Raw genomic sequence first — 24,749 nt, 5'->3', positions numbered from 1 at the left:
TGACCCCTCAGTGTTGGAAGGCGCCTGAAGTGTCAGCCTCAACTGGCAGATGTTAGGGTGAGAGTTTTTGGATAAGGGGCGACTAAGAAGAAATTACTTCTCTCAAAGGGTCCTGAATCTGCAGAATTCACCCCCCTGAGTGGCACTGAGTAAATTTACCGAGGAGTTCAATCAATTTTTAATGAGTAACAGGTTGAAGGATTATAGAGAGGGGGCAGGAGCTGAGGCCAAGCTGAGATCAGCCATGATCGTACTGAATGCCAGAGCAGGCTCGAGGGGCAGAATGGCCGCCTCCTGTTCCGAGCTCTTCTGCTTGGAAGTGGCCGGACTCTGATTGGGCAGCAGCCTCAGGTAACCTGGGTCACCAGTGTCGAGGACTGTGATAGGCTGAGAAGCTGCTCCTCACTCACCAGTCAATCCACAAGGAGCTAATTGGTGGGCGATACAAAGGATCGCGCATGTTTGAGGTGACCATTATAAACACACAATCATCGTAAAATCACAACCTGCACAACCCAAGGAGTGACTAATGACTGCAGTCTGTAATAGTTAGAAAATTAGCCAATGGCGAATGTTGGTTTTGAACCCTTTGTGATTGGTGCACTGTACCTGTACACAGCAGAACTTGGTCTCTTCAATCCTTTGGGTCTATTGGGTTTCGGTTCTCCAGCCATGTTAATATCTGTGACAGGTTCAAATGAAACAAACATCATCAGTGTAAATCTTCATCAACTCCTTCAAAACTAAAACCAAGAGCTGTGGATGCCGGAGATCTGAAAAAAACCAGGCAGGAAATTGCTGCTTGTTTCACTTCTGAAGTCAAATCATGCCGAATCCAAAACGTTGACTCTGTTTCTCTCTCTGCAGGTGCTGTTGGACCTGCTGAGTTTCTCTAGCAGTTTCTATGTTTTGTTTCTTCCATCAACCTGTTCCCTGGGTCACCTTCAGTCAGTCAGTCACTTAGTCAGTCTCCCCATTCCTTCAACTTCCCCCATTTTTTCTCCTCATATACCTCTTCTCCTTGTGGAAATGGGTGAAGGTGGTTCCTGGTTGATGGACCCTCCTGGAGGGGGAAGTTCCTGACTTCAGTTCAGCCTTGACCTCGTAACCGTAGAGATTTCGCAGGGTCAAAGGTGACTTATTCGCTGTCAATATTCAGTTACTGCTCAGGATGTGAATGGCACTAAAATAATGCAAGTTCTTCCCTTTAAAAATGGGAGCAAGCAGTGAATAAACTTAAGCCTTCCTTTACTTTTCCCAATTGACAGATCGCAGAGTTATTGATAACCTTCCCAAAATGATCACCTTCAGTAACAATGCATGAAGCGGGCTGGATTTACTACTCTCTGTCACAATCTGGGGACGGACACCAGCATCAGTGAGTTTTTTAACTCACTGATAGGATGTGGGTGTTGCTGGCTGGGCCAGCATTTAGGAACATAGGATCAGAAGGAGGCCATTCAGCCCTTCGAGCTTGTTCTGCCATTCAATGAGTTCATGGCTGAATTGTGGCCTCGCTGTGTATTGGATTCTGGGTAATCCAAGATGGAGGATGGGAAAAATTTCTGGCTGTAACAGCTGCTCCTGTTTTGAGGTACTTTAGGAGCTGGAGGTGATTTCCTCGAATTCCAGGAGCAGCAATTACTGTTTTATATGCTGTTGCATTGTTTTGGAACTTTGGGAAAAAAAAAGTCAAAACGACAGCAGTTTTAAAAGGGAGAAGAGCAGACAAATGAAGCACATGGTGAGGACAGTGCAGGAGGGAGAGAGAACCTGCACAGTCACTGCCTTTGCTGTTTGAATTCATGGATCGCTGGACATCGGAGTGCATCTGGAAAATTAACAAACAGTGAATTTCACGACTGATCTTGGAGGAACCTGTTTGGGCAAAGTCACAGCACAGAAACAGGTAAGTTAATCATTGTTTTAAGTGTGTCCAACAGAAAGGCTGCAGTAGTGAGTAGAGTGGGTTCTTTCTTGATTATATAATTTTGGAGAAATGTCTTTTGATTAAACTTAAAATATAAGGCATAACTATTGATTTAACCTGGGGCAGTGTTTGTAGAGGAATAAGATGGTGTCATTACGTTGTGAAGGAGCAAAAATGGCCTTTGCAGTGATATGTACTTCTTGCCAGATGTGGGAGTTTAAAGAGAGTTTAAGGGTTACTGAGGATTATATCTGCCATAAATGCTGTTGGATGAGAATCTTATTAGATTGAGTGGATCGGTTGGAGAGACAGATAGAAGCGATGAGGAATTTGCAACAGCAACAGTATGTGATGGATGGCAGTTATAGGAAGGCGGGAAAGTCTCAGATAAAGTCACATAGATGGTTTAACTCCAGGAAGGGTAAGAGAGATAGGCAGCTATTGCAGGAGTCTTTTGTGGATATACCCATTACAAACAGGTATGCTGTTTTGGAAAATGTAGGGGGTGATGGATTCTCAGGGGAATGTAGCACGAACAGCCAGGTTTCTGGTATTGAGACTGGCTCTAATGCAACGAGGGGTACGTCGGCTTCCAAGAGATCCATTGTGTTAGGGGATTCTATAGTCCGAGGTACAGACAGACGTTTCTGTAGCCAGCAGAGAAAAAGCAGAATGATGTATTGTTTTCCTGGTGCCAGGATCAAGGATGTCTCAGAGAGGGTGAGACTGGCTCTAATGCAACGAGGGGTACGTCGGCTTCCAAGAGATCAATTGTGTTAGGAGATTCTGTAGTCCGAGGTACAGACAGATATTTCTGTAGCCAGCAGCGAAAAAGCAGAATGGTGTGTTGTTTGAGAGGGTGCAGAATGTTCTCACGGGGGAGAGGGGCCAGCAGAAGGTCATTGTCCACATTGGAACTAACAACATTGGAAGTGAAAAGGTTGAGATTCTGAAGGGACGATACAGAGAGTTAGGCAGAAATTTAAAAAGGAGGTCCTTGAGTGTGGTAATATCTGGATTACTCCCAGTGCTACGAGCTAGTGAGGGCAGGAATAGGAGGATAGAGCAGATGAATACATGACTGAGGAGCTGGTGTAAGGGAGAAGGATTCACATCTTTGGATCATTGGAATCTCTTCTGGGGTAGAAGTGACCTGTACAAAAAGGACGGATTGCATCTAAATTGGAAGGGGACTAATATACTGGCAGGGAGATTTGCTAGAGCTGCTCGGGAGGATTTAAACTAGTCAGGTGAGGGTGGGGGGGAGGGACCCAGGGAGATAGTGAGGAAAGAGATCAATCTGAGACTGGTACAGTTGAGAACAAAGGCAAATCAAACAGTCAGGGCAGGCAGGGAGAAAGCAGAGAACAAGGTAGGAGTGATAAATGAAACTGTGTTTATTTCAATGCAAGAGGCCTAACAGGGAAGGCAGATGAACTCAGGGCATGGTTAGGAACATGGGACTGGGATATCATAGCAATTACAGAAACATGGCTCAGGGATGGGCAGGACTGGCAGCTTAATGTTGCTTGGGAACAGAAATAACTCCACAGAGTATCCCATCACCAGCCCCTACCTATAGTACCGTCTCACTCAGAGTCAACACTGGACAATCAGTACCTCTGACACTCCCCTATTTACGCCTGTCAGTCAGGGCTCCCTGACTGGGGCTTTGACCTGGTCAATCAGGGAACTTGTATTCACTGATGCCCAGCTGACTGATCTTGTTACAATCACGACATCAGCTTCCCCAATGCTTGAGAAAACAGGCCTAATTTGTATAATCTCTCCCCATGATGTACCTCCTGAAATCCAGATATCATTATTGGTCAGCCTACACTGTACTCCCTCTGAGGCCAACGTATCCTTCCTCAGGCCACAGTCTCCACATGGGGTCTAACCCCCCCTCCCCCCCCCCCCCCAGGGTTTTGTTAAACTGCAGCACAACCTCTGCATCCTTGTACCCCAATCCTCTCGATATAAAGACCAGCGTTCCATTAGACACCTTGGTTATTTTCTGACCCTGTCACTGCAGGTGTGCCTAGCTCTTCAGGCTTGCAGCTACCATCCTCTGAGCGTTGTGGAAGGTCAGTGCCCAGTTCACCTTCATCCAGACACAGCTCAGAGTGGGGGTCATGCCGCGGAATATCAGGAAGTCAGTGTGCGCTTCTACTTTTAGAAAGGAAATGCAGCGAATGCTGTTTTCTGGGCGAGTGTGACCCAGGCTTCCATTTCTGGAAAATTCCCTCCGTCGTGCTTCTCCTCTCAAAATTGGAGCCTTATGTTCTTCAAAGTTGCAGCTCTCTCTTTCGCACAATCTAATAGCCACTGCACATGTCCGGCAGTTATTATCGAGCTGATTAATAGTCTGCAGCTGTACTGCCTTATCACAGCTAACAGGTTACAGCTGGGCCCTGGGGAGGTCACAATAAACCAGTCGCCAACAGTCTTGTTTTCCTAATTCGTTACCGTACAGGAGTAACACTCAGTTAAATAATTACAAAGGCATAAATCTTCCTTTCCTAATGCATCCTCCAGTCTGAACTGCAAGCTCCTCAGATGTGCAGCAAGGAATTAAAAGCTTGAAGTAACAACTGAAGGCTGTTGGGAAACAGCAACATTCAAAACAAATACAGTGTTAACATTCATTCAGTGACAAAAGGCTATTCCTAGGAGATCGCTAAAAAAGAACTCTATTGGCAATTAGCAAAATGAGAGTTTCTAAGGAATTGGGCAGAATAACAAAAGGGAATGGGAGAGGTGCTTGCAGTACAGTGGTAGTGTCCCTACCTCTGAGCCAGGAAGCCTGGGTTCAAGTCCCATCTGCTCCACAGATGTGTCATAACACCTCAAAGCAGGTGGATTAGACAATATCTGAAAGGGGATTGGGATTGAGTATCTGCCAGGGCTCTTGTTGGTGGGCAGCAGATGGCAGTAACATCAACAGCATTAGATTCACAGTGAACCGCATAACTTCCAACACACTATGATAACATTATTACAATTGCACAGTCTTTCCTCAAGATTCTTCCCTGCAGGTTTGAAGCATTGAAACTGTAAAACTGTGTAAAATCTGTTTGTTAACAATTTCCATCTCACAAAAAAAAACTTCAGGCCAATCAGCATCAAGCAACCTGCTCAGAAAGCTCAGCTCCCATTTTGATAAATCTAAAAAATTTCACCAGAGTAGCGACACAGTCCACAACATTCTGAGTCAAGCAACAGTAAATGTATCCTTTCTAAATTGTTGAAGGAACCATGAACTATTGCAAGTTCCATTTCTATACAAAAAAGCTAATCTATTTTACCTTGGTCCACGTTTTAATGAAATGCATCCATTAGTTTTAATACCATCAGACATAAAGAACAGAAATTAGGCCATTTCCCCAGTCAGTCTGCTCCACCTTTCAATCATGGCTGATTGTTCTTTCAACCCCATTTCCTGCTTTGTCCTTGTAACCTTTGATCTCCTTGGCAATCAAGAACTTACCTACCTCGGTTTCTCAGTGGCAATAGACAATAGGCAATAGGTGCAGGAGTAGGCCATTCTGCCCTTCGAGCCAGCACCACCATTCATTATGATCATGGCTGATCATCCTCAATCAGTATCATGTTCCTGCCTTATCCCCATAACTCTTGATTCCACAATCCTTGAGAGCTCTATCTAACTCTTTCTTGAAAGTATCCAGAGACTGGGCCTCCACAGCCTTCTGGGGCAGAGCGTTCCGCACAGCCACCACTCTCTGGGTGAAGAAGTTTCTCCTCAACTCTGTTGTAAATGGCCTACCCCTTATTTTTAAACTGTGTCCTCTGGTTCGGGACTCACCCATCAGCGGAAATATGTTTCCTGCCTCCAGAGTGTCCAATCCTTTAATAATCTTATACATCTCAATCAGATCCCCTCTCAGTCTTCTAAACTCAAGTGTATGCAAGCCCTGTCGCTCCAATCGTTCAGCGTGAGATAGTCCCGCCATTCCGGGAATTGACCTCGTGAACCTACGCTGCACTCCCTCAATAGCCAGAAGTAATCTGCCTTCCTGTTCTTGCCACGAAAGTGGATAACCACACATTTATCCACATTAAACTGCATCTGCCATGCATCCGTCCACTCACCTAACCTGTCCAGGTCACCCTGTAATCTCCTAACATCCTCCTCACATTTCACCCTGCCACCCAGCTTTGTGTCATCAGCAAATTTGCTAATATTACTTTTAATACCGTCATCTATATCACTAATGTACATTGTAAAAAGCTGAGGTCTCAGCACTGATCCCTACGGTATCCCACTGCCATTCCAAAAGGGAGCCGTTTGTCACTACTCTTTGTTTCCTGTTAGCCAACCAATTTTCAATCCAAGTCAGTATTTTGCCCTAACCCCATGTGCCCTAACTTTGCTCAGTAACCTCCTATGTGGGACTTTATCAAAAGCTTTCTGAAAGTCCAGGTACATTACATCTACTGCATCTCCCTTGTCCATCTTCAGAATTACATCCTCAAAAAATTCCAGAAGATTAGTCAAGCATGATTTCCCCTTCATAAATCCATGCTGACTCTGACCTATCCTGTTACTGCTATCCAGATGTGTCGTAATTTCGTCTTTTATAATTGACTCCAGCATTTTTCCCACCGCTCAGGTCAGACTAACTGGTCTATAATTCTCTGTTTTCTGTCTCCCTCCTTTCTTAAAAAGTGAGGACAACATTAGCCACCCTCCAATCTGCAGGAACTGATCCTGAATCTATAGAACATTGGAAAATGATCACCAACGCATCCACGATTTCTCGAGCCACCTCCTTCAGTACCCTGGGACGTGGACCATCAGGCCCCGGGGACTTATCAACCTTCAGACCTAACAGTCTCTCCAACACCAATTCCTGGCAAATATAAATTCCCTTCAGTTCATCCATTACCTGGGTCCTTCAGTCGCTATTACATCTGGGAGACTGCTCGTGTCTTCCCCAGTGAAGACAGATCTAAAGTACCAATTCAACTCTTCTGCCATTTCTTTGTTCCCCATAATAAATTCATCCGTTTCTGTTTTCAAGGGCCCAATTTTAGTCTTAATCATTTTTTTTCTTTTCACATACCTAAAAAGGCCTTTACTATCCTGCTTTATATTTTTGGCCAGTTTGCCTTTGTACTTTATTTTTTCTTTGCGTATTCCCTTTTTAGTAATCCTGTGTTGTTCTTTAAAAGCTTCCCAGTCCTCAGATTTCCCACTCATCTTTGCTATGTTATACTTTTTCCCTTTTGTCCTGGCCTCCAAAAAGACTTGTGTGACGATTGCTTGGAAGCTTCCAACGCGAATTAGGGCCACTATTTCTGACTCAAATCAGAGATTGTCCACAAACCATCCTCAGGAATGTTCTGGCCATGCTCCCAGTGCAGGATCCATCTCAACAGAAGGAGTCCAGCAAACCGCAGTGGCAGCATGGGAACATACCACCACTGCAGACACCTCTCTCCTTCTTACACCAGTGTTCCAGAAAGGAAGATGTTCAATCGATCTCAAACCCGTTTTGACAGTGACAGAGGGCTATAGTGACAGCTGAGTGGGTGAGGGGCTGGGGTGACTAATGCACAGAATGTCAGGTGGGCGAACGGGTGGGCTGTAAGTGGGTGTAGTGCTGACCGGTAAGGGGGTGACAGGGAGGATGGATCAGGGGTCAATGAGAGGTCAACTGTCCAAGAGCAGATGGCGAGGTGATTATAGTCAGGGTGAACGTTGGATGGGGATTAGGGGGTACCATTAGCCAGAAGTACAAACTAATCTTGAACCCTCTGACACTCTCTGACAAATGATTAGTCCGAGTGACTCTGAGTCCCTCTGGAGCTTTTCTGAGCGTTCCACACACCCAGGAATTGCCCGTTAGAAGTTTCAGTTTCCCTCTGCAGGGTCACGACACCGATCTATCCCAGAAGGTCCGGGACAACGTTTACAGACAAAGAGACAAAAACCATGAGGAAGGAGCAAATTAGATCAAACTGAAAGTCCCAATCTCAGGATTGACTTCAGTCAGAAACTTCTGGGATCATTTATTGGGATGTAAGGAGAGAGTGGAGCAGAGTGACTAACGTTAACTGTCCTTTATCATCCCATTCCAATCCATTCTCAACGGCAACATTATGGAGAGGGGTTAAAAGGGTTTCTGTAGGAGAATCTAGGAGCAGATAGTTTAAAAACAAGGGCTTACCCACTTAAAACCAGAAATAAGAAATACCTTGTGCACTTGGGGGCTGTGAGTCTTTAGAATTCCCTTCACAAAAGGCAGTGAATACAGAATCTTCCTGTATCTTTAAGGCCGAGGTAGATTCTTGCTGGCCAAGGGCATGACATACTCTCAGGGGATTGCAGAGTTGAGGTTAAAATCAGATCAGCCACAATCTTATTGATGTGGAGGCGCCGGTGTTGGACTGGGGTGGACAAAGTCAGAAGTCCCATGACACCAGGTTATAGTCCAACAGGTTTATTTGAAAGCACAAGCTTTCTGAGCGCTGCCCCTTCATCAGGTGAAGTGGAGGGAAACTCAGTCGACTGTAACCTGGTGTTGTGTAACTTCTGACTGTGATCTTATGGAAGGGGGGGGGAGCAGGTTTGAAGGCTGAGTGGCCCTACTCTCGCTTCTCGCTGCTATGTTCATTGGGACATGGAGGAACAAAGCCAGTTCTGAGGAACTCGGGGTAACCGCTGACTCACTGGCCTGTTCTCCCTGAGATTGACCCACTGCGTTGGTCAAACCCCTCCTTCACATTCCACGCTGTGCTGGATGGTCTTACCGAGTGTCTGCCCAGCGAGCACCCGGCGATTCTCTCCGGCCACGGCTACACGTGCCGTTCTCTCGTTGGTGTACTGGACAAAGGCGTAGCCCTTGTGCACAGAGCAGCCCACCACCTTGCCGTACTGCCCGAAGATTGTCTCCACATCAGACTTCTTCACCACCGCCGTGTTGAGGTTTCCGATAAAGACGCGGGAATTAATCGAGCGAGGGTCATTCTTGTTGGTGATGTTACTGGTCTGGAGTTTGGTCGACATATTCACGTCCTGGAATTAGGAGAAAGATTAAAACATCATCGACCCTGGACAAGTATTCACCTCTCGCTGCTACACAACTGTGACAGAGACGCTGGCAAAACATCTTTATTTCATACACGGGATGTGGGTGTTACTGGCCAGGCTAGCATGTATTGCCCATCCCTAATTACCTCATTGCAGTGGGTCTGGAGTCACATGTAACCCAGATCAGATTTCCCTCCAAATGAACATTAGTGACCCAGATGGGTTTTTAACAATGAATGACAGTGGTCACCATTTACCCAACATTTCACTGAATTCAAATTTCACCATCTCTCCTGGTGGGAGATGAACCCACGTACCCGGAACATATACCTGAAATTCTGGAATGTTAGTCTAGAGATATCACCATTACACACTGCCTCCACACATCAGGATGGCTGAGAGTGTGCCGGTCCATTTAGACCAATGGGAAAGTGGTTACAATTGAGTTGAGAAGGGGATAGACCTGCCCTGGTTCAGGGGGAAGTGTTTGAAATGGGGAGAAAGTAGGAACAGGTTGGATGATCAGTCATGATCCTATTGAATGGAGGAGCTGTCTCAAAGAGCTAAATGGCCTATATTCTATCTGTTTAGGAAGGAGACATTGTGAGACTTACACAATCAACTGGGCCAGCACGTTTTGGGCCTTCTATAGGTTTTTTGACTCATTCACAGGATGTAGGCACTATTGTTTGGGCCAGCAATTATAGACAATCTCTAAATGTCCTGGAGGAGGTGCTAGTGAGTGATGTTCTTGACCTGGGTTGGTGTACAGACACCCACAGTGTTGTTTGGTAGGTGGTTCTGGGACCTGAGTCAAGAGCACGGTGCTGGAAAAGCACAGCAGGTCAGGCAGCGTTCGAGGAGCAGGAGAGTCGACGTTTCGGGCATAAGCCCTTTATCAAATTCCTGATGAAACGCTTTTGCACGAAACATCGATTCTCCTGCTCCTCGGATGCTGCCTGACCTGCTGCGCTTTTCCAGCAACACATTCTCGACTCTGACCTCCAGCATGTGCAGTCTTCACTTTCGCCTAGTTCTGGGACCTGGACTCAGCGACAGTGGATGTAAGGATGGTGAGTGGCTTGGAGGGGAACTTGCAAGAGGGTGGGGTTCCCATGTATCTTCTGCCCTTGTTCTAGATTGAACTTGTCGTGGGTTTGAAAGGTGCTGTCTGAGGGTTTTCGGAGAATTTCTGCAGTGCAACTTGTAGGTAGCTCACACTCCTGCTACTGAGCATCAGTGATGGAGAGAGTGGGTGTTTATGAATATGGTGCCAATCAAGTGGGCTGCTTTGTCCTGGAATGTGTCAAGCTTCTTGAGTGTTGTTGGGGCTGACCCCATCCAGGCAAGTGGGGAGTATTCCATCACACAAAAGCATACCAAAAGAGAAAATGCTGGAAAATCTCAGCAGGTCTGGCAGCTTCTGAAAGGAGAGAAAAGAGCTGACATTTCGAGTCTAACTGACCCTTTGTCAAAGCTTTGACAAAGGGTCAGTTGGACTCGAAACGTCAGCTCTTTTCTCTCCTTACAGATGCTGCCAGACCTGCTGAGATTTTCCAGCATTTTCTCTTTTGGTTTCAGATTCCAGCATCCACAGTAATTTGCTTTTTTACACAAAAGCATACACTGTGGATGTTGGGGCTCTGAAGCATGAACCAAAATTGCTCAGAATACTCATTGAAGCTGAAAGCATCCGAGAACAGAAAAGGAACTGAAGCTTCATGTGGATGACCTTTCATCGGAACTGAAAAGGAAACTGAAAGGTCAAAGAGATTTTACCTGTTTTAAAGTGTGTTTGCAATCCTGCAATACCAGGCTGTTACCACCAGATGGTGGTGTCAGTCTGTCCCACACTGAAGCCCAGTTCCCTGGCAGTCTGCAGGGCCTTGAAATCTCAGGTCTCTCCATCACTGAGACAATCACTGCTCCATTTCAGAACAACTTCAAATCCATTCCAGTATTATTCAGTGACAGTTCGATTGAAGATGTGACACATTCACCCAGTGAGTCATTTTCTGCAAGACATTTTTAGATTTTCCCACGGAAATTGAAGCTCACGGGGACAATGGGAGGGCTCCCAGCGGTAGGACAATGTGTTGGTGTTCAGGGGCAGTGGAGGAAAGGAGATGCAGCAAGAACAGTAACCAATTGATTCCCAGCAAGGCTAATCCTCCCCCCCCTGGTCACATTGTTTCAGGGATAAATATTCCTGCTTCCTGCTCTTCAAAATACAGCAATTCACCTGAGAGGGCACTGCAGCACTCCCTCAGCACTGACCCTCTGACAGTGCCGCACTCCCTCAGCACTCACCCTCCGACAGTGCACATACCTTCAGCACTGAACCTCCGACAGTGCAGCATTCCCTCAGCACTGACCCTCCGACAGTACAGTGCAGCATTCCCTCAGCACTGACCCTCCGACAGTGCAGCATTCCCTCACCACTGACCCTCCGACAATGCGGCACTCCCTCAGCACTCACCCTCCGACAGTGCAGCATTCCCTCAGCACTGACCCTCCGACAGTGCAGCATTCCCTCAGCACTGACCCTCTGACAGTGCCGCATTCCCTCAGCACTGACCCTCCGACAGTGCAGCATTCCCTCAGCACTGACCCTCCGACAGTGCAGCATTCCCTCAGCACTGACCCTCCGACAGTGCAGCATTCCCTCAGCACTGACCCTCCGACAGTGCAGCATTCCCTCAGCACTGACCCTCCGACCACTCCCTCAGCACTGACCATCCGAGAGTGCCCACTCCCTCAGCACTGACCCCCCGACAGTGCGGCACTCCCTCAGCGCTGACCCTCCGACAGTGCGGCACTCCCTCAGCACTGACCCTCCGACAGTGCCCACTCCCTCAGCACTGACCCTCCGACAGTGCCCACTCCCTCAGCACTAACCCTCCGACAGTGCGGCACTCGCTCAGCACTGACCCTCCGACAGTGTGGCACTCCCTCAGCACTGACCCTCCGACAGTGCAGCACTCCCTCAGCACTGACCCTCCGACAGTGCCCATTCCCTCAGCACTGACCTTCTGACAGTGCCCTTTCCCTCAGCACTGACCCTCTGACAGTGCAGCACTCTCTCAGCACTGACCCTCCGACAGTGCCCATTCCCTCAGCACTGACCCTCCGACAGTGCAGCACTCCCTCAGCACTGAACCTTTGACAGTGTGGCACTCCCTCAGCACTGACCCTCTGACGGTGCCCATTCCCTCAGCACTGACCCTCCGACAATGTGGCAATCCCTCAGCACTGACGTTCCGACACTCCCTCAGCACTGACCCTCCGACAGTGCGGCACTCACTCAGTACTGACCGTCTGACAGTGCCCTTTCCCTCAGCACTGACCCTCCAACAGTGCAGCACTCCCTCAGCAGTTGGACAGTGGGGGCTATAGGGGTGAATTCTGGTGCCTGATTTGATTCCTTTTGTCATTGGCTCTCCCTATTTCTGGTTGGATGCCTCACTGGAGATTTCATCACATGACCTTCAGTCAATCAGAAATGGAGCCCGATCTCAGCTCTCTGATTGGATGGTTTTGTCTTCCAGCCTTATCCTCTCCATTTCCAAATATCTCACAACTGATGAACAGAAGTATTTACAGGAAATGCAAAATAAATCACATCTTTTTTCAGTGCTGTGTGAGATATTTTTTCTCCTTAATGATGTTAATGGCAGTTACCTTGAGATTTGCCTTTTATTGGGGGAGTGCTGAGGTTATTCCAGGAGGGTTACTAACGCCTGGGCCTTGTAGAGACGCTGGCACCTCTCATCAATGGTGAGAGTGCAGCGAGGGTTATAAAGGAGGGAGATACATTGCTCATTAATCTCTGCTCCCTTGCTTTGGGTCTCAGCACTGACCCAGTGCTCATTCTGATCAATAGCCGACTGTTTGCTGAGCAGACAGAGTTAATGCTGCTTCAGAGTTTAAGCTTTTTTTTTAATACTAATTCACAGGATGTGGATGTTGCTGGCTAGGTCAGCATTTATTGCCAGTCCCTAATTACCCAGAGGGCAGTTAAGGGTCACCACGTTGCTGTGGGTCTGGAGTCACATGTAGGCCAGACCAGGTAAGGATGACAGTTTCCTTCCCTAAAGGACATTAGTGATTCAGGTGTATTTTTCCAACAATTGACAACAGATTCATGGTCACCGTTAGATGCTTAATCCCGGATTTTATGGAATTCAAATTCCACCTTCTGCCACGGTGAGATTTGAACCGGGGTCTCTGGGACGTTACCTGGGTCTGTGGATTAATAGTCCAGTGATAATACCATTAGGCCATCCTCTCCTCCCCGGGTGGCATTGCTTTAAAGAGAGGTGGTGGTGAACTGGGGCGCTGCATGGGCTCTGCCCGTGATGTGTCCCACTTGGAAGTTTGCCTCATGCCTCACAGCTCCCTGACCGTACACAAACCGTCTGACCGTCCTCGGCTCATCATGGGATTCCACTCCATCCCCTGGACAATGTGTGGATGACTCACTCATGTCCTCCAGGAGCAGAGGCAAGCCATTCGGCCCAACGGATCTGTGCTGCTGTTCACACTCCACATGACCCTCTCCTTCCTCCATTCTGGTTATCCTCTGCTTCTGCCTTTACATATCTCTCTGCCATTCTCTATAATCCCGGTCTGACCCACCCCTAACTCGCTGTGTAAAGAGATTTCTTCTGAATTCACAACTGCATTTGATAGCGCCTGTTCCTTCTCCATGCCATTGCATGTCCCCTCTCCACACGTGAAAGCATCACCAAGCCTGTGCTGTCAAACAGGTTTAGAACATTAAAATAAAACCATCTGTGTCTGCACCGGTGTCTAGTCTGACAGCACGGACTGAATTAGAGCCAAATCTGCTGACGATACAAAGCTAGGTAGGAACACAAGCTGTGAGGAGAATTTTCTGCAAAGGGATATAGATAGATGTGCTGAGTGGGCACAAATTTGGCAGATGGAGTACAATGTGGGAAAGCATGAGGTAGGCCACTTTGGCAGGAAGAGCAGATTACTGGATAAGGGGAGGAAAACACCCGAATGATGAGATACAGAGCATTCAAACACAAATCAAGTCGACGTGTAGTTATACCAGTAATTAGGAAGGCAAATGGAAGGTTGGGTTTTCCTGCAGGGCATGCTGGGAAAGGCAAGGCTCAATTTGAACAGGGCTGAAAATGTGTTGCTGGAAAAGCGCAGCAGGTCAGGCAGCATCCAGGGAACAGGAGAATCGACGCCCCAAACGTCGATTCTCCTGTTCCCTGGATGCTGCCTGACCTGCTGCGCTTTTCCAGCAACACATTTTCAGCTCTGATCTCCAGCATCTGCAGACCTCACTTTCTCCTCAATTTGAACAGGGCATTGCTGAGATTGCAGTCAAAGTATTGGATCCAGTGTGGGCTCCTTACTTAAAGGACCATCAGTGGCAGACTCACCCCACTGATCTCCACAATGAGGCATCTGTCCCACAAGGGAAGGTTCAGACAATACTGACCGGAGTTTAGGGGAACGAGAGGAGATCTTATTGAAACGCACACGATTCTGAGATTTATTTTGGCAGGATAAATACAGAGGGATGATCCATCGGGAGGGGCAATCCCAGATGAGGCGGGTGCTTGCTGATTAATGCAGAGATGAAGAGGATTTCCTCGTCTAAGAGGGTCAGTAATTTTGAATCCTCTTCCCCAGTCAGAAATAGAGGCTTAGTTACTGAACACCTGTGACACTGCACAGAAACGATCCGACAGGTGTTGGATTGACAAGGGAGTAAAGGGATAAGGCAGTCACTCAGGACATCATCAAAGACCCATCCCACCCTGGGTAATGATCTCCTACAACCACCTCCATCAGGCAGTAGATAGAGAAGCTTCAACACACACACACACACCAGTAGGTTCAGAAACAGCTTCTTCCCAGCTGTTATTAATCTGATGAATGGATTCTCTAACTTCAAATAATGTTCTGATTTGGAGATGCCAGTGTTGGACTGGGGTTAAAAATCACACAACACCAGGTTATAGTCCAACACCAGGTTTAATTGGAAGCACTAGCTTTCGGAGCGCTGCCCCTGTTGATCTTGTTAATGTTGATCATGCCCCATGCACCTCCTGTGCAGTGTAACCTGTGGACCTCACTCCGTGATCTGAATGTCCTTGTTTGCTATGATCTGCCTGTCCTGCTCGCAAAACAAAGCTTTTCACTGTACTCAGGTACATGTGACAATAAATCAACCAATCATCAGTCAAGATTAGATTTCCTACAGTGTGGAAACAGGCCCTTCAGCCCAACACGTCCACACCGACCCTCTGAAGAGCCACCCTCTCAGTCTCATTTCCCTCTGACTAATGGACAATTTTAGCCTGGCCAATCCACCTGACCTGCACATCTTTGGACTGTGGGAGGAAACCCAGACAGACACGGGGAGAATGTGCAAACTCCACACAGACAGTCACCCGAGGCCGGAATTGAACCTGGGTCCCTGGTGCTGCGAGGCAGCAGTGCTAACCACTGAGCCACCGTGCTGCCCTAGTTAAGATCGCAATCAGATCGGACTGAATGAAGAAGGAGAAATACGGGGCTGAATGGCCTGCTTTTGCCCCATTTCAAGCAAGCCCATGAACGTGCCCCATATATCACACCCCATTTCTCCCATTCCCTGGAATAATGAACACATATCCTCCCACAGATCTGACATCCTCCTCCCAGCCCCTTACAAAAGGACCCTGAACCAACAATTAAAGATCACAGCTTGCAACAACAGTTACAAGAAAGATTAGCTGTCCTTCTTGTGCTGCATCAGTACTGTCTCTATACCTGCACCAAAACTAAATTCTTTAATGGGGAATAGGAAGGAGGGAGTGAGAGGGGCTTCTTGTTGTGCAGTGATAGATTAGATTAGATTCCCTACAGTGTGGAAACAGGCCCTTTGGCCCAACAACTCCACACCAAGCCTCCGAAGAGTAACCCACCCAAACCCATTTGCCTCTGACTAATGCACCTAACACTATGGGCAATTTAGCATGGCCAATTCACCATCTTTGGACTGTGTGAGGAAACCGGAGCACCCGGAGAAAACCCACACAGACACAGGGAGAACATGCAAACTCCACACAGACAGTCACCCGAGGCTGGAATTGAACCTGGGTCCCTGGTGCTGTGAGGCAACAGTGCTAACCACTGAGCCACCGTGCCACCCATTGGCCCTACCCCGGACTGAGAGGTCTAGACTGAAGTTCCATCTGCTCCAGAGGTGTGTAATAACATCTCTCAGAAAAAAGATAAACTGGGTTTCTCCAGCTTGACTGAGTTTTGACTGTAGAGAACAGAGAGACTGTTCCTGAGCTGGTGAAGAACTCAACAATTGTCTCTCTCTCTCTCTCTCTCTCTGTCTAATTACCAGAGAACTGTTCACACAGTTGTTGGCAGGCATGGATAACTGGCCGCTAGTCCATAGACCAAGCAACAAATCCTGCATCTGTACATACTCAAGGATTGAAATCATCTTTAACTCATACTTCACACATGGCATATTCAAATAGTTGTTTACACAATGGCAGCAATGGGTGTCAGGTTTCAAAATATACAGCCACTCTGTCACTGCTTCCACTCCTGCTCTGAGTTCAGTGTGACAATATTAGGTTGGAGAACAGGAGATTGTTATTTTTGGAGCTAAGGAGATAGAGAGGAGACCTGACGGGGTGGGGACGGTACAAGACTCAGACAGATTTAAGGAAGATAGTTAAGTAAAAACCATTCCCATTGGCCGTAGTATGAGGATTAGCGAGACACAGAATTAAAGTTTTGGGCAGGTGATGCAAGGAGGGATGCAGGGAAGTGAGAGGAACTTTAGTCTGCAGTGCCCTAGAGCTCACTGTCTATGTGGGGGGTTGAAATAAAAGGGATCAAAGATTTCAAAAGGAAAATCAGACAGCCATGCGGGAAACCTTGCAAAAGCTGATGGGACAGGGTGGGTCACTGAGATGCACTGGGTTGGTCCACAGTGGAGCACTCGATGGGCTGAATGGCCTCATGCTGTGCCATAAGCATCTCCATACAAAGAACAAAGAGAACAAAGACAATTTACAGCCCAGGAACAGGCCCTTCGGCCCTCTAAGCCTGAGCCGATCCAAATGTACTGTCTAAACCTGTCAGTCAATTCCTAAGCGTCTGTATCCCTCTCCTCCCCACCTACTCATGCATCTGTCCAGACACATGTTAAATGAATCTACCATGCCTGCCTCTACCACCTCTGCTGGCAACGCATTCCAAACGCCCACCACCCTCTGTGTGAAATACTTGCCGCGTGTATCCCCCTTAAACTTTCCACCTCTCACCTTGAAAGCATGAGCTCTCATTATTGAATCCTTCACCCTGGGAAAAAGCTTGTCTCTATCCACCCTGTCTATACCCTTCATGATTTTGTAAACCCCAATCAGGTCCCCCCTCAATCTCCTTTTTTCTATGACTTGCCAGCTCTTACACTCAATACCCCATCCAATGAAGGCAAGCATACTCTATGCCTTCTTGACCACTCTATCCACCTGTGCAGCAACCTTCAGGGTACAATGGACCTGCACTCCTAGATCTCTCTGCCCATCAACTTTTCCCAAGGCTCTTCCGTTCATTGTATAATTCGCTGGCTTGACCAAACAGGCTAACTAAGACACTAGGCAGCAAACAGGATTGTTCTCCTATCAGTTCCATTCTTTTCTTGATCAATCTGTAATTCACACCATTGTACTGTATCCCTATAAAAACTGCCCACACTCATCGCTCAGGGGTCAAGTTCTCTTCCAGTGATATCGCTTGTGATAAACAGCTTGTCAATTTCACCTTATCAGTGCTTGTGTGGTCTCTGTCCAATTGGGTAATTTCTCTGAAACCCACCCTTTTGACATTTTGCGAACACCTTTGACCACCCTCAACCCTGCTCAGTTTTTCCTACTTGTCCCAGGCGGAGGCTTTTGAAGCCCGGTTTGGTGACACCAACTTGCTCATCCTCTCTCCTCTCCAGAATGTGGTCCTCAGGTGAAGAGAAAGTCAACTCCTCCGAATCTCAGGCAGACAGCACACCTTTCAGTAAAACGGGAAGACCACAGTGTGCAAAACGACCTAGCCTTTCTCCACCCACACTCACTATCTGAGAGTCCCAGGCAGAAAGTGATTTACAATCTAAAGGTCTGGCCATAAATCTTGTGGGTCATGCCTGCAACAAGGCCAGGCTCAGGAATTTCAGGAAAAGGGCTCTAAGACTGGAGATTTATTTTGTATGAATGCAGAGCTAGGAATAAGTAATGACTTTGCTGATCCTGCTCTCACTCATATAGGCTTTGGCTCGAGACCCACTTCCGCTCCCTCACATATTCAGAAAAATCCAAACTTAGACTCAAACCTCTGGACATCAGCTCGATGCTCAGCTGCTTTGGTTTCCCTGTGAAGGTAAACTCGCCATAATGTCATCAGACCATTACAGAGAGATGACTGCTGGGAGTTTAACCTGATGGTCACCATGATTCAGGATGGAGGTCTTTCATGGTAACCTCAGCCAATACAGGAATTGAACCCACACTGTTAGCATCACTTTAGCAGCACGAACCAGCCATGCAGCCAACTGCGCTAACTCAAACCTCATGTCTGGAGTATTCCTGTATCCCTTGGGGTCTCTAATATCTAGAAACCTATCGGTTTGTGTCTCGAACATGTTCAAAGATGGAGCCTCCACAGGCCCGGGGGTAGACATTCTGAATATTTGCCAGCCAGAAGCTTTTTCTGCACAGTAAGATCCCGCAAGCAGCAAGGTGATGGTGGTAATGTGGATTAAGGAGGGGGCACAGCAAATTCCCCACCTTGTTAACCCCATGATGACCTGAGCCAGGTGGCTCTACAATTCGAGTTTGCATGGTGTGCCCAACATGATAACGTATGCATATAGGTTTGCTCGCTGAGCTGGAAGGTTAATTTCCAGACACTTCTTTACCATACTAGGTAACATCTTCAGTGGGCCTCAGGTGAAGCAATGCTGAAAATTCCTACTTTCTATTTATATGTTTGGGCTTCTTTGGGTTGGTGATGTCACTTCCTGTGGTGAAGTCACTTCCTGTTCCTTTTCTCAGGGGGTAGATGGGGTCTAACTCAATATGTTTGTTGATAGAGTTCCGGTTGGAATGCCATGTTTCGAGGAATTCTCATGCGTGTCTTTGTTTGGCTTGTCCTCGGATGGATGTGTTGACTCAGTCAAAGTGGTGTCCTTCCTCATCTATATGTAAGGATACTCGTGAAAGAGAGTCAAAGATGAAGAAAAGTTCTTGACAAATGAGGACATTTATCAGGATTTGACAGGCTTGTTTTTTTAACCATATTGTAATTATTATCTGTGTCTTTGTTTGGCTTGTCCTCGGATGGATGTGTTGTCTCAGTCAAAGTGGTGTCCTTCCTCATCTATATGTAAGGATACTCGTGAAAGAGGGTCAAAGATGAAGAAAAGTTCTTGACAAATGAGGACATTTATCAGAGAGGCTTACCTCATCTAGACATTGCCCAGGTCACGGCCTAGCGTCAGTCCTGAAAGCTCAGGCCCCATGGGACACAGTGATACACGCTACACCAAGTCAAACATCAGCAGCATTTAAAATAATAATAATTACAATATGGTTAAAAAAACAAGCCTGTCAAATCCTGATAAATGTCCTCATTTGTCAAGAACTTTTCTTCATGTTTGAGTCAGGATTAAAGCTGAAACAGACACTTTCAGCCTGTGAGATAAAGGAGCTAATTTGCAAGTCCCAGCACAGCAGACCAATCAATCATCCATTTAGCAACACATTTAAACACAACAAAACAAAATCCTGAAGTAATCACTCATCAAAACAGATACTTTACACAAATCGATACATTTTTCCAAGGGCCCAGAGAGCAATGACTTGTGTAATGCATAACTCTGAGCAATGAGGGTTCCCCCAAAACAAGGGTCCCCCCAACATGAGTGTTCCCTCAACTTGAGGGTCTCTCAAAGCAAGGGTCCCCTGAACACAAGGGTCCCTCAATCTGAGGGTCCCTGAATCTGAGGGTCCCTTCAACTCGAGGGTCACTAAAACCGAGGGTCACTCAAACCGAGGGTCAGCTCAATTTGAGAGTCCTCCAAAAAGGTCACTGCCTTGAGAGGACTTCTCCAACACAAAATGGTGGCTGATGAGTGCTGACACTCACAGTGCTGTCTGTTCTGGGCTAGCTTAATGGGGGAGGTGGGTTCTTACCCACTGGCTGGAGAGCTCAGTGTCACCTCTTTTAGGGAAGGTCAATCACTCAGGCACTTCCCTGGACAGTGGTGGTCCTGCCCATGAGGTCATGGGTGGAATCAGCCACCCTCATGTTACTGACCTCCCCTCCACGGAGACAACTCAAAGGTCTTCTTCGAAGGTAAGGGAATCGGAGTGATGGGCCAAGTGACGCCAAATGGGACTAGGTCAGATTGGGATGTCTGATTGATGCAGATTAGATGGACCGAAGGGTCTGTTTCTGTGCTGTATGACGCTCTGAGTGTCTGTGTCTATCCATCCAGCCCTTGCCCACTCTCTGACACCTTACTCCACAAATCAATGAAAGAATCACAAACACTGCCCCTTGCCGTCCAAACTGCACTGCACCTGGGAACAGGGAGGAGAGAATCAAAGTACCAAACCATAATACCCAAGGAGGTAACTTTTCACAGCTCATATAAAAAAAAACGTGGAAATGCTCCCAACTGATCTAAACGAGACCAGCGTATTCCCAAGGGGCTGGGTGTGAGTGAGTGATCATTGTGATGAAGTGCTGACTGATCACATTCCTTTGTCTGTCCTTCAACTGCTAATCTCTGACTCCATCAGCCCACACGTGCCTGTGGCTGCATTCTGAGCTGACAGGGACAGCTGACGCCAGGGAAAGGATTCCAGACACACTCTTGTTTAGCAGGCAGCCCTCCCCTCCCTCTGAAACACTCTGAAGATCCCCACTCAGAAACAGGATCGACTCTCTCATGGGGCCAGGGAATGGGGGGGGTGGGATTTCAGAGCAGTGTGCAGTTGTACGGCAATGAAAGGCAACAGCTCGGCACAAAACCAAACACAAAGGAGCTGGCGCTCTGACCCACGATGCAACATCTTCCAAAGTGCAGGCGCTACTGCAATTTAGGAAACATGAGAGCCAATGTGTGCATTGCAAGATCCCACAAGGATGGAAATGTGTTGCTGGAAAAGCGCAGCAGGTCAGGCAGCATCTAGGGAACAGGAGAATCGACGTTTTGGGCATTAGCCCTTCTTCAGGAAGGCTAACACATTTCCATCTCTGATCTCCAGCATCTGCAGACCTCACTTTCTCCTCAAAGATCCCACAAGGAGCCCTGTGAGAAAATACCTGGTAATTCAGTGATGTGTGAATGATAAATATCAACCGGACATCATTCCATCTTCCTCGAACTTTACTAATGTCCACCCAGAGGGTAAAATGAGTCCTATTTAAAATCTCATCCTAAAGACAGGACAAGGAGGAAGTGGCTCATGAAGGGGAGTGGAACAAATCATAGGGAATGATGTTGACAAAGCAAAAAGAACTATACAAACACCAAGCTTTCTCTCTGTTTATCCTCCCCCTCCCTCCCTTCCTCTCTGTCCCTGTAAGGAGCAAACTTTACTAACTCCAGCCTCCTTTGTGTTTGACTTTGGATTACCGATATTAGATTGTTGGAAACTCTTATGCTGTGAGGGAGAAGGAAAACTAGAAGGGCGTATATATCAGGTGAGGTCAGGGTAGCTCAGAAATACAGCTTAACTTCATTCTCTACCTAAAAGTGATTCGGGTCCAATATTAAGTCAACTGATCTGGAATATTCCAATAGTATGGAGTCACTCAATAAACCGTGATATAGAGCTTCCTCTGACCGTCAGTGAGTCAGGGTCCTAGCCTAATCTCAGCAGGAGACCCTCTGTAATGATGAACTCAATGGGTGGAATGGAATCTTTCACTGTAATTCACACCATCAGAGATTCCGAAACAGGAACGGCAGGAGGCCATTCAGCCCCTTGAGCCTATTCCACCATTCCATTGGATCATGGCTGATCAGATATTCCTCACGTCCACTTTCCTGCCTTTCCCCTTAACCCTGGATTCCCTGACTGATCAAGATCTCTCTATCTCAGCCTTAAATATACACAAGGACTCTGTCCCCACAGGTCTCTGTGGCTAGGAGTTCCAAAGACACTCAAACTTCTGAGAGAAGAAATTCCTCCTCATCTCAGCCTTAAATTGGTGACTGCTTATTCTGAGACTCCGCCCTCTGGTCCTGGACTGTCCCATGAGGGGCACCGTTCTCTCAGCATTGACCCCAACAAGGGTATATAGCCCCAACAATAGGAGGGCAGTGGTGGGGATAATGAGTGGAGCTGGAGCCCAGATGGAGAGAGACAACAGTTGGACACACAAAGAATTGGGTAAAGATCAGCCTGGGAGAATGACTAGTGGCTGACAGTGGGTTGTGTGTGGAAGCAGTCCATGTCATGACAAAGCCTGGTGTGTGGGAGGTTGGGATAAGGACATGGGAGAGCTCAAGCCCGAAAATTGTTGAACTCAATACTGAATCCTGAAGGTTACAGAGTGAAAATGAGGTGCTGTTCTTGCAGCTTGTGCTGAGCTTCTCTGGAGCACCGCAGCAAGCCCAAGACAGAGATGGTGGCCAAGGAACGGGGAGGGGTTGTTGAATTGGCAGGAAACTCAGGATCTTCTTTGCGAGGAGAACATAGATGTTCTGTGAAGTGGTCTCCCAGCCTACACTTCACTTGCCCATTGTCATAGCTAATGCTGTCATAGATGACACAATGGGTCAGAAGCCAGTTCGATGGACAGAGCGGCCAGTTCAATTGGCTGCATGTCAGGCTTCATGCGGGGAATCACACATCTCAGGAAGGAGGCTAGGAGCAGGGCCCCATGATGAACTCGATGGGCCGAGTGGTGGCTCATTCCCATTCTGTGCTGCAGAATCCCGGTGAGCTATTCCACTTGCCCTCTTCCCCGATGTGACATTACAGACAGTCAGATTAAACCCCATACACATACATATCATTACTGGAAAAATAGGTGAGGCAGCAACAAGTGTGTCACTCCCCACTGGGTACTCACAGTAGTGGAGTCGGCTCTGATAAGTCATTGATAAGACAGATTAGATTCTGTGCCAGAGGAAATACTTACTTTTTTTTTTAATTGATACCTTTTCACCAAGTGTGGCCAGTTGCCAACTCGTTTAAACAGCTGAACGAGCGAATGAGTTACAATGGGGAGATGAACCACCAAATGTGTAAAGCTATTCTCGAGGCTCCTGGGACAGCTCTGAAATGACCGACAGCCAATAATAAATTAAACCCAAGGCCGATACATCTTCTCTAACTGTGGAGTCTTCAACCATGTGTTAGTTTAGAATTTAATGGGAGTAATAGATCACCCAGTGCGGACTCTGCTGAGTAACGTGGAAACTGAGAGTCCCCAGACAGCTCTTTGATCCAAGCCCCAGGCAGTTGTAGCACAGAACTACTCATTAAGACCAGTATCTTTTTCTCCCTCTCTCTCTCTGCAGGCCATATAATTTATAATTTAAAATGATCAGGGATAAAATCTTAATTACAAACCCAATTAAGCTGTGTTGCATAGCATTCCTTTTTTTAAAAAAAATCACTTTGATGGAAGGGACATTTTTAACACTTCAAGTATTTCCTTATAAATGGTCGTTCTTTTTCAAAACGTAAAATCAGATGTTTCCTTTTGCATTTTAATAATTTGTACAGTCATTATTATAATCCAGGAAACACAGCAAGCAATTTGCAAGCAGTAAACTCTTGCAAATAGCAATAAGCAGATCATCTGTTTTTCCAAATAGTATTTATTGAAGGATAAATATTCACTGAGATACTGGGGAGGACGTCCCATTCCCCAGCCCCCAAATGTGGTTATTTGTTAAGTATCGGCCATGGGACATGGACACCCAGCTGTGTTCAACGCTTCATGTGAATGAGGGGCCCTCAGACAGTACAGCACTCCTGCAGTACCACGCTATGTTCTGGAAAGGTACTAGGATCCACCATCCTTTCCATGAACCTGCCCTAACACCTCCTGATGTTAGCATGCACCACGGGGAGCTGGTTGGACCTTATAAGGTCAGGAGCAGGCCATTGAACTTGCCCTGCTGTTCAATACCATCCAATCTGATCGAACACTTCAATGCCCAGCCCATTCCCATAATCCTATTTCAGGTGTAACCTGAAACATTGCCTTCTGCACTTCCTGATGCTGCCTGGCTTGCTGTGTTCTTCCAGCCTCCTGCCTGTCTACTTTGGATTCCAGCATCTACAGTTTGCTTTGTCTCTTTAAAAAGGTCCCGAAGCAGTATCAGAAGGAGAAGTGGAGGGTAAGGGGGGGGGGCAGTTATTCCTGGCAAATATTTACCTTTCCATTAAAAAAAAATCACAAACGAAAATCTACCTGGCCATACCTCATGATTGTTTGTGGGATCTTAGATTACATTACAGTGTGGAAACAGGCCCTTCGGCCCAACAAGTCCACACCGACCCGCCGAAGCGAAACCCACCCATACCCCTACATTTACCCCTTACCTAACACTACGGGCAATTTAGCATGGCCAATTCACCTGACCCTGCACATCTTTTTGGACTGTGGGAGGAAACCGGAGCACCCGGAGGAAACCCACGCAGACACGGGGAGAACGTGCAAACTCCACACAGTCAGTCGCCTGAG

General features: G+C 47.1%; 1 protein-coding gene across 4 annotated transcripts in view; it reads right to left on the bottom strand.

The window, feature by feature from the left end:
• raly (RALY heterogeneous nuclear ribonucleoprotein) overlaps positions 1-24,749 on the bottom strand; it is a 126,163-nt gene that overhangs the window by 42,622 nt on the left and 58,792 nt on the right. For all 4 annotated transcript variants that reach the window (XM_043710875.1, XM_043710874.1, XM_043710872.1 and 1 more), the window contains 2 exons: positions 8,708-8,972; positions 610-682 (listed from right to left, as the gene is read on the bottom strand). In XM_043710875.1, the coding sequence (XP_043566810.1) occupies positions 610-682; positions 8,708-8,963 (329 nt within the window). In that variant the 5' untranslated portion in view covers positions 8,964-8,972. Of the gene's footprint in view, positions 1-609; positions 683-8,707; positions 8,973-24,749 lie in introns of those variants that run through there.

This window comes from Chiloscyllium plagiosum, chromosome 20 (assembly GCF_004010195.1).
Source record: "Chiloscyllium plagiosum isolate BGI_BamShark_2017 chromosome 20, ASM401019v2, whole genome shotgun sequence".
NCBI classification, from domain to species: Eukaryota; Metazoa; Chordata; class Chondrichthyes; order Orectolobiformes; family Hemiscylliidae; genus Chiloscyllium; species Chiloscyllium plagiosum.
Note: the sequence above shows the minus strand (reverse complement) of the source record. Positions and strands in the feature narration are given on the sequence as shown.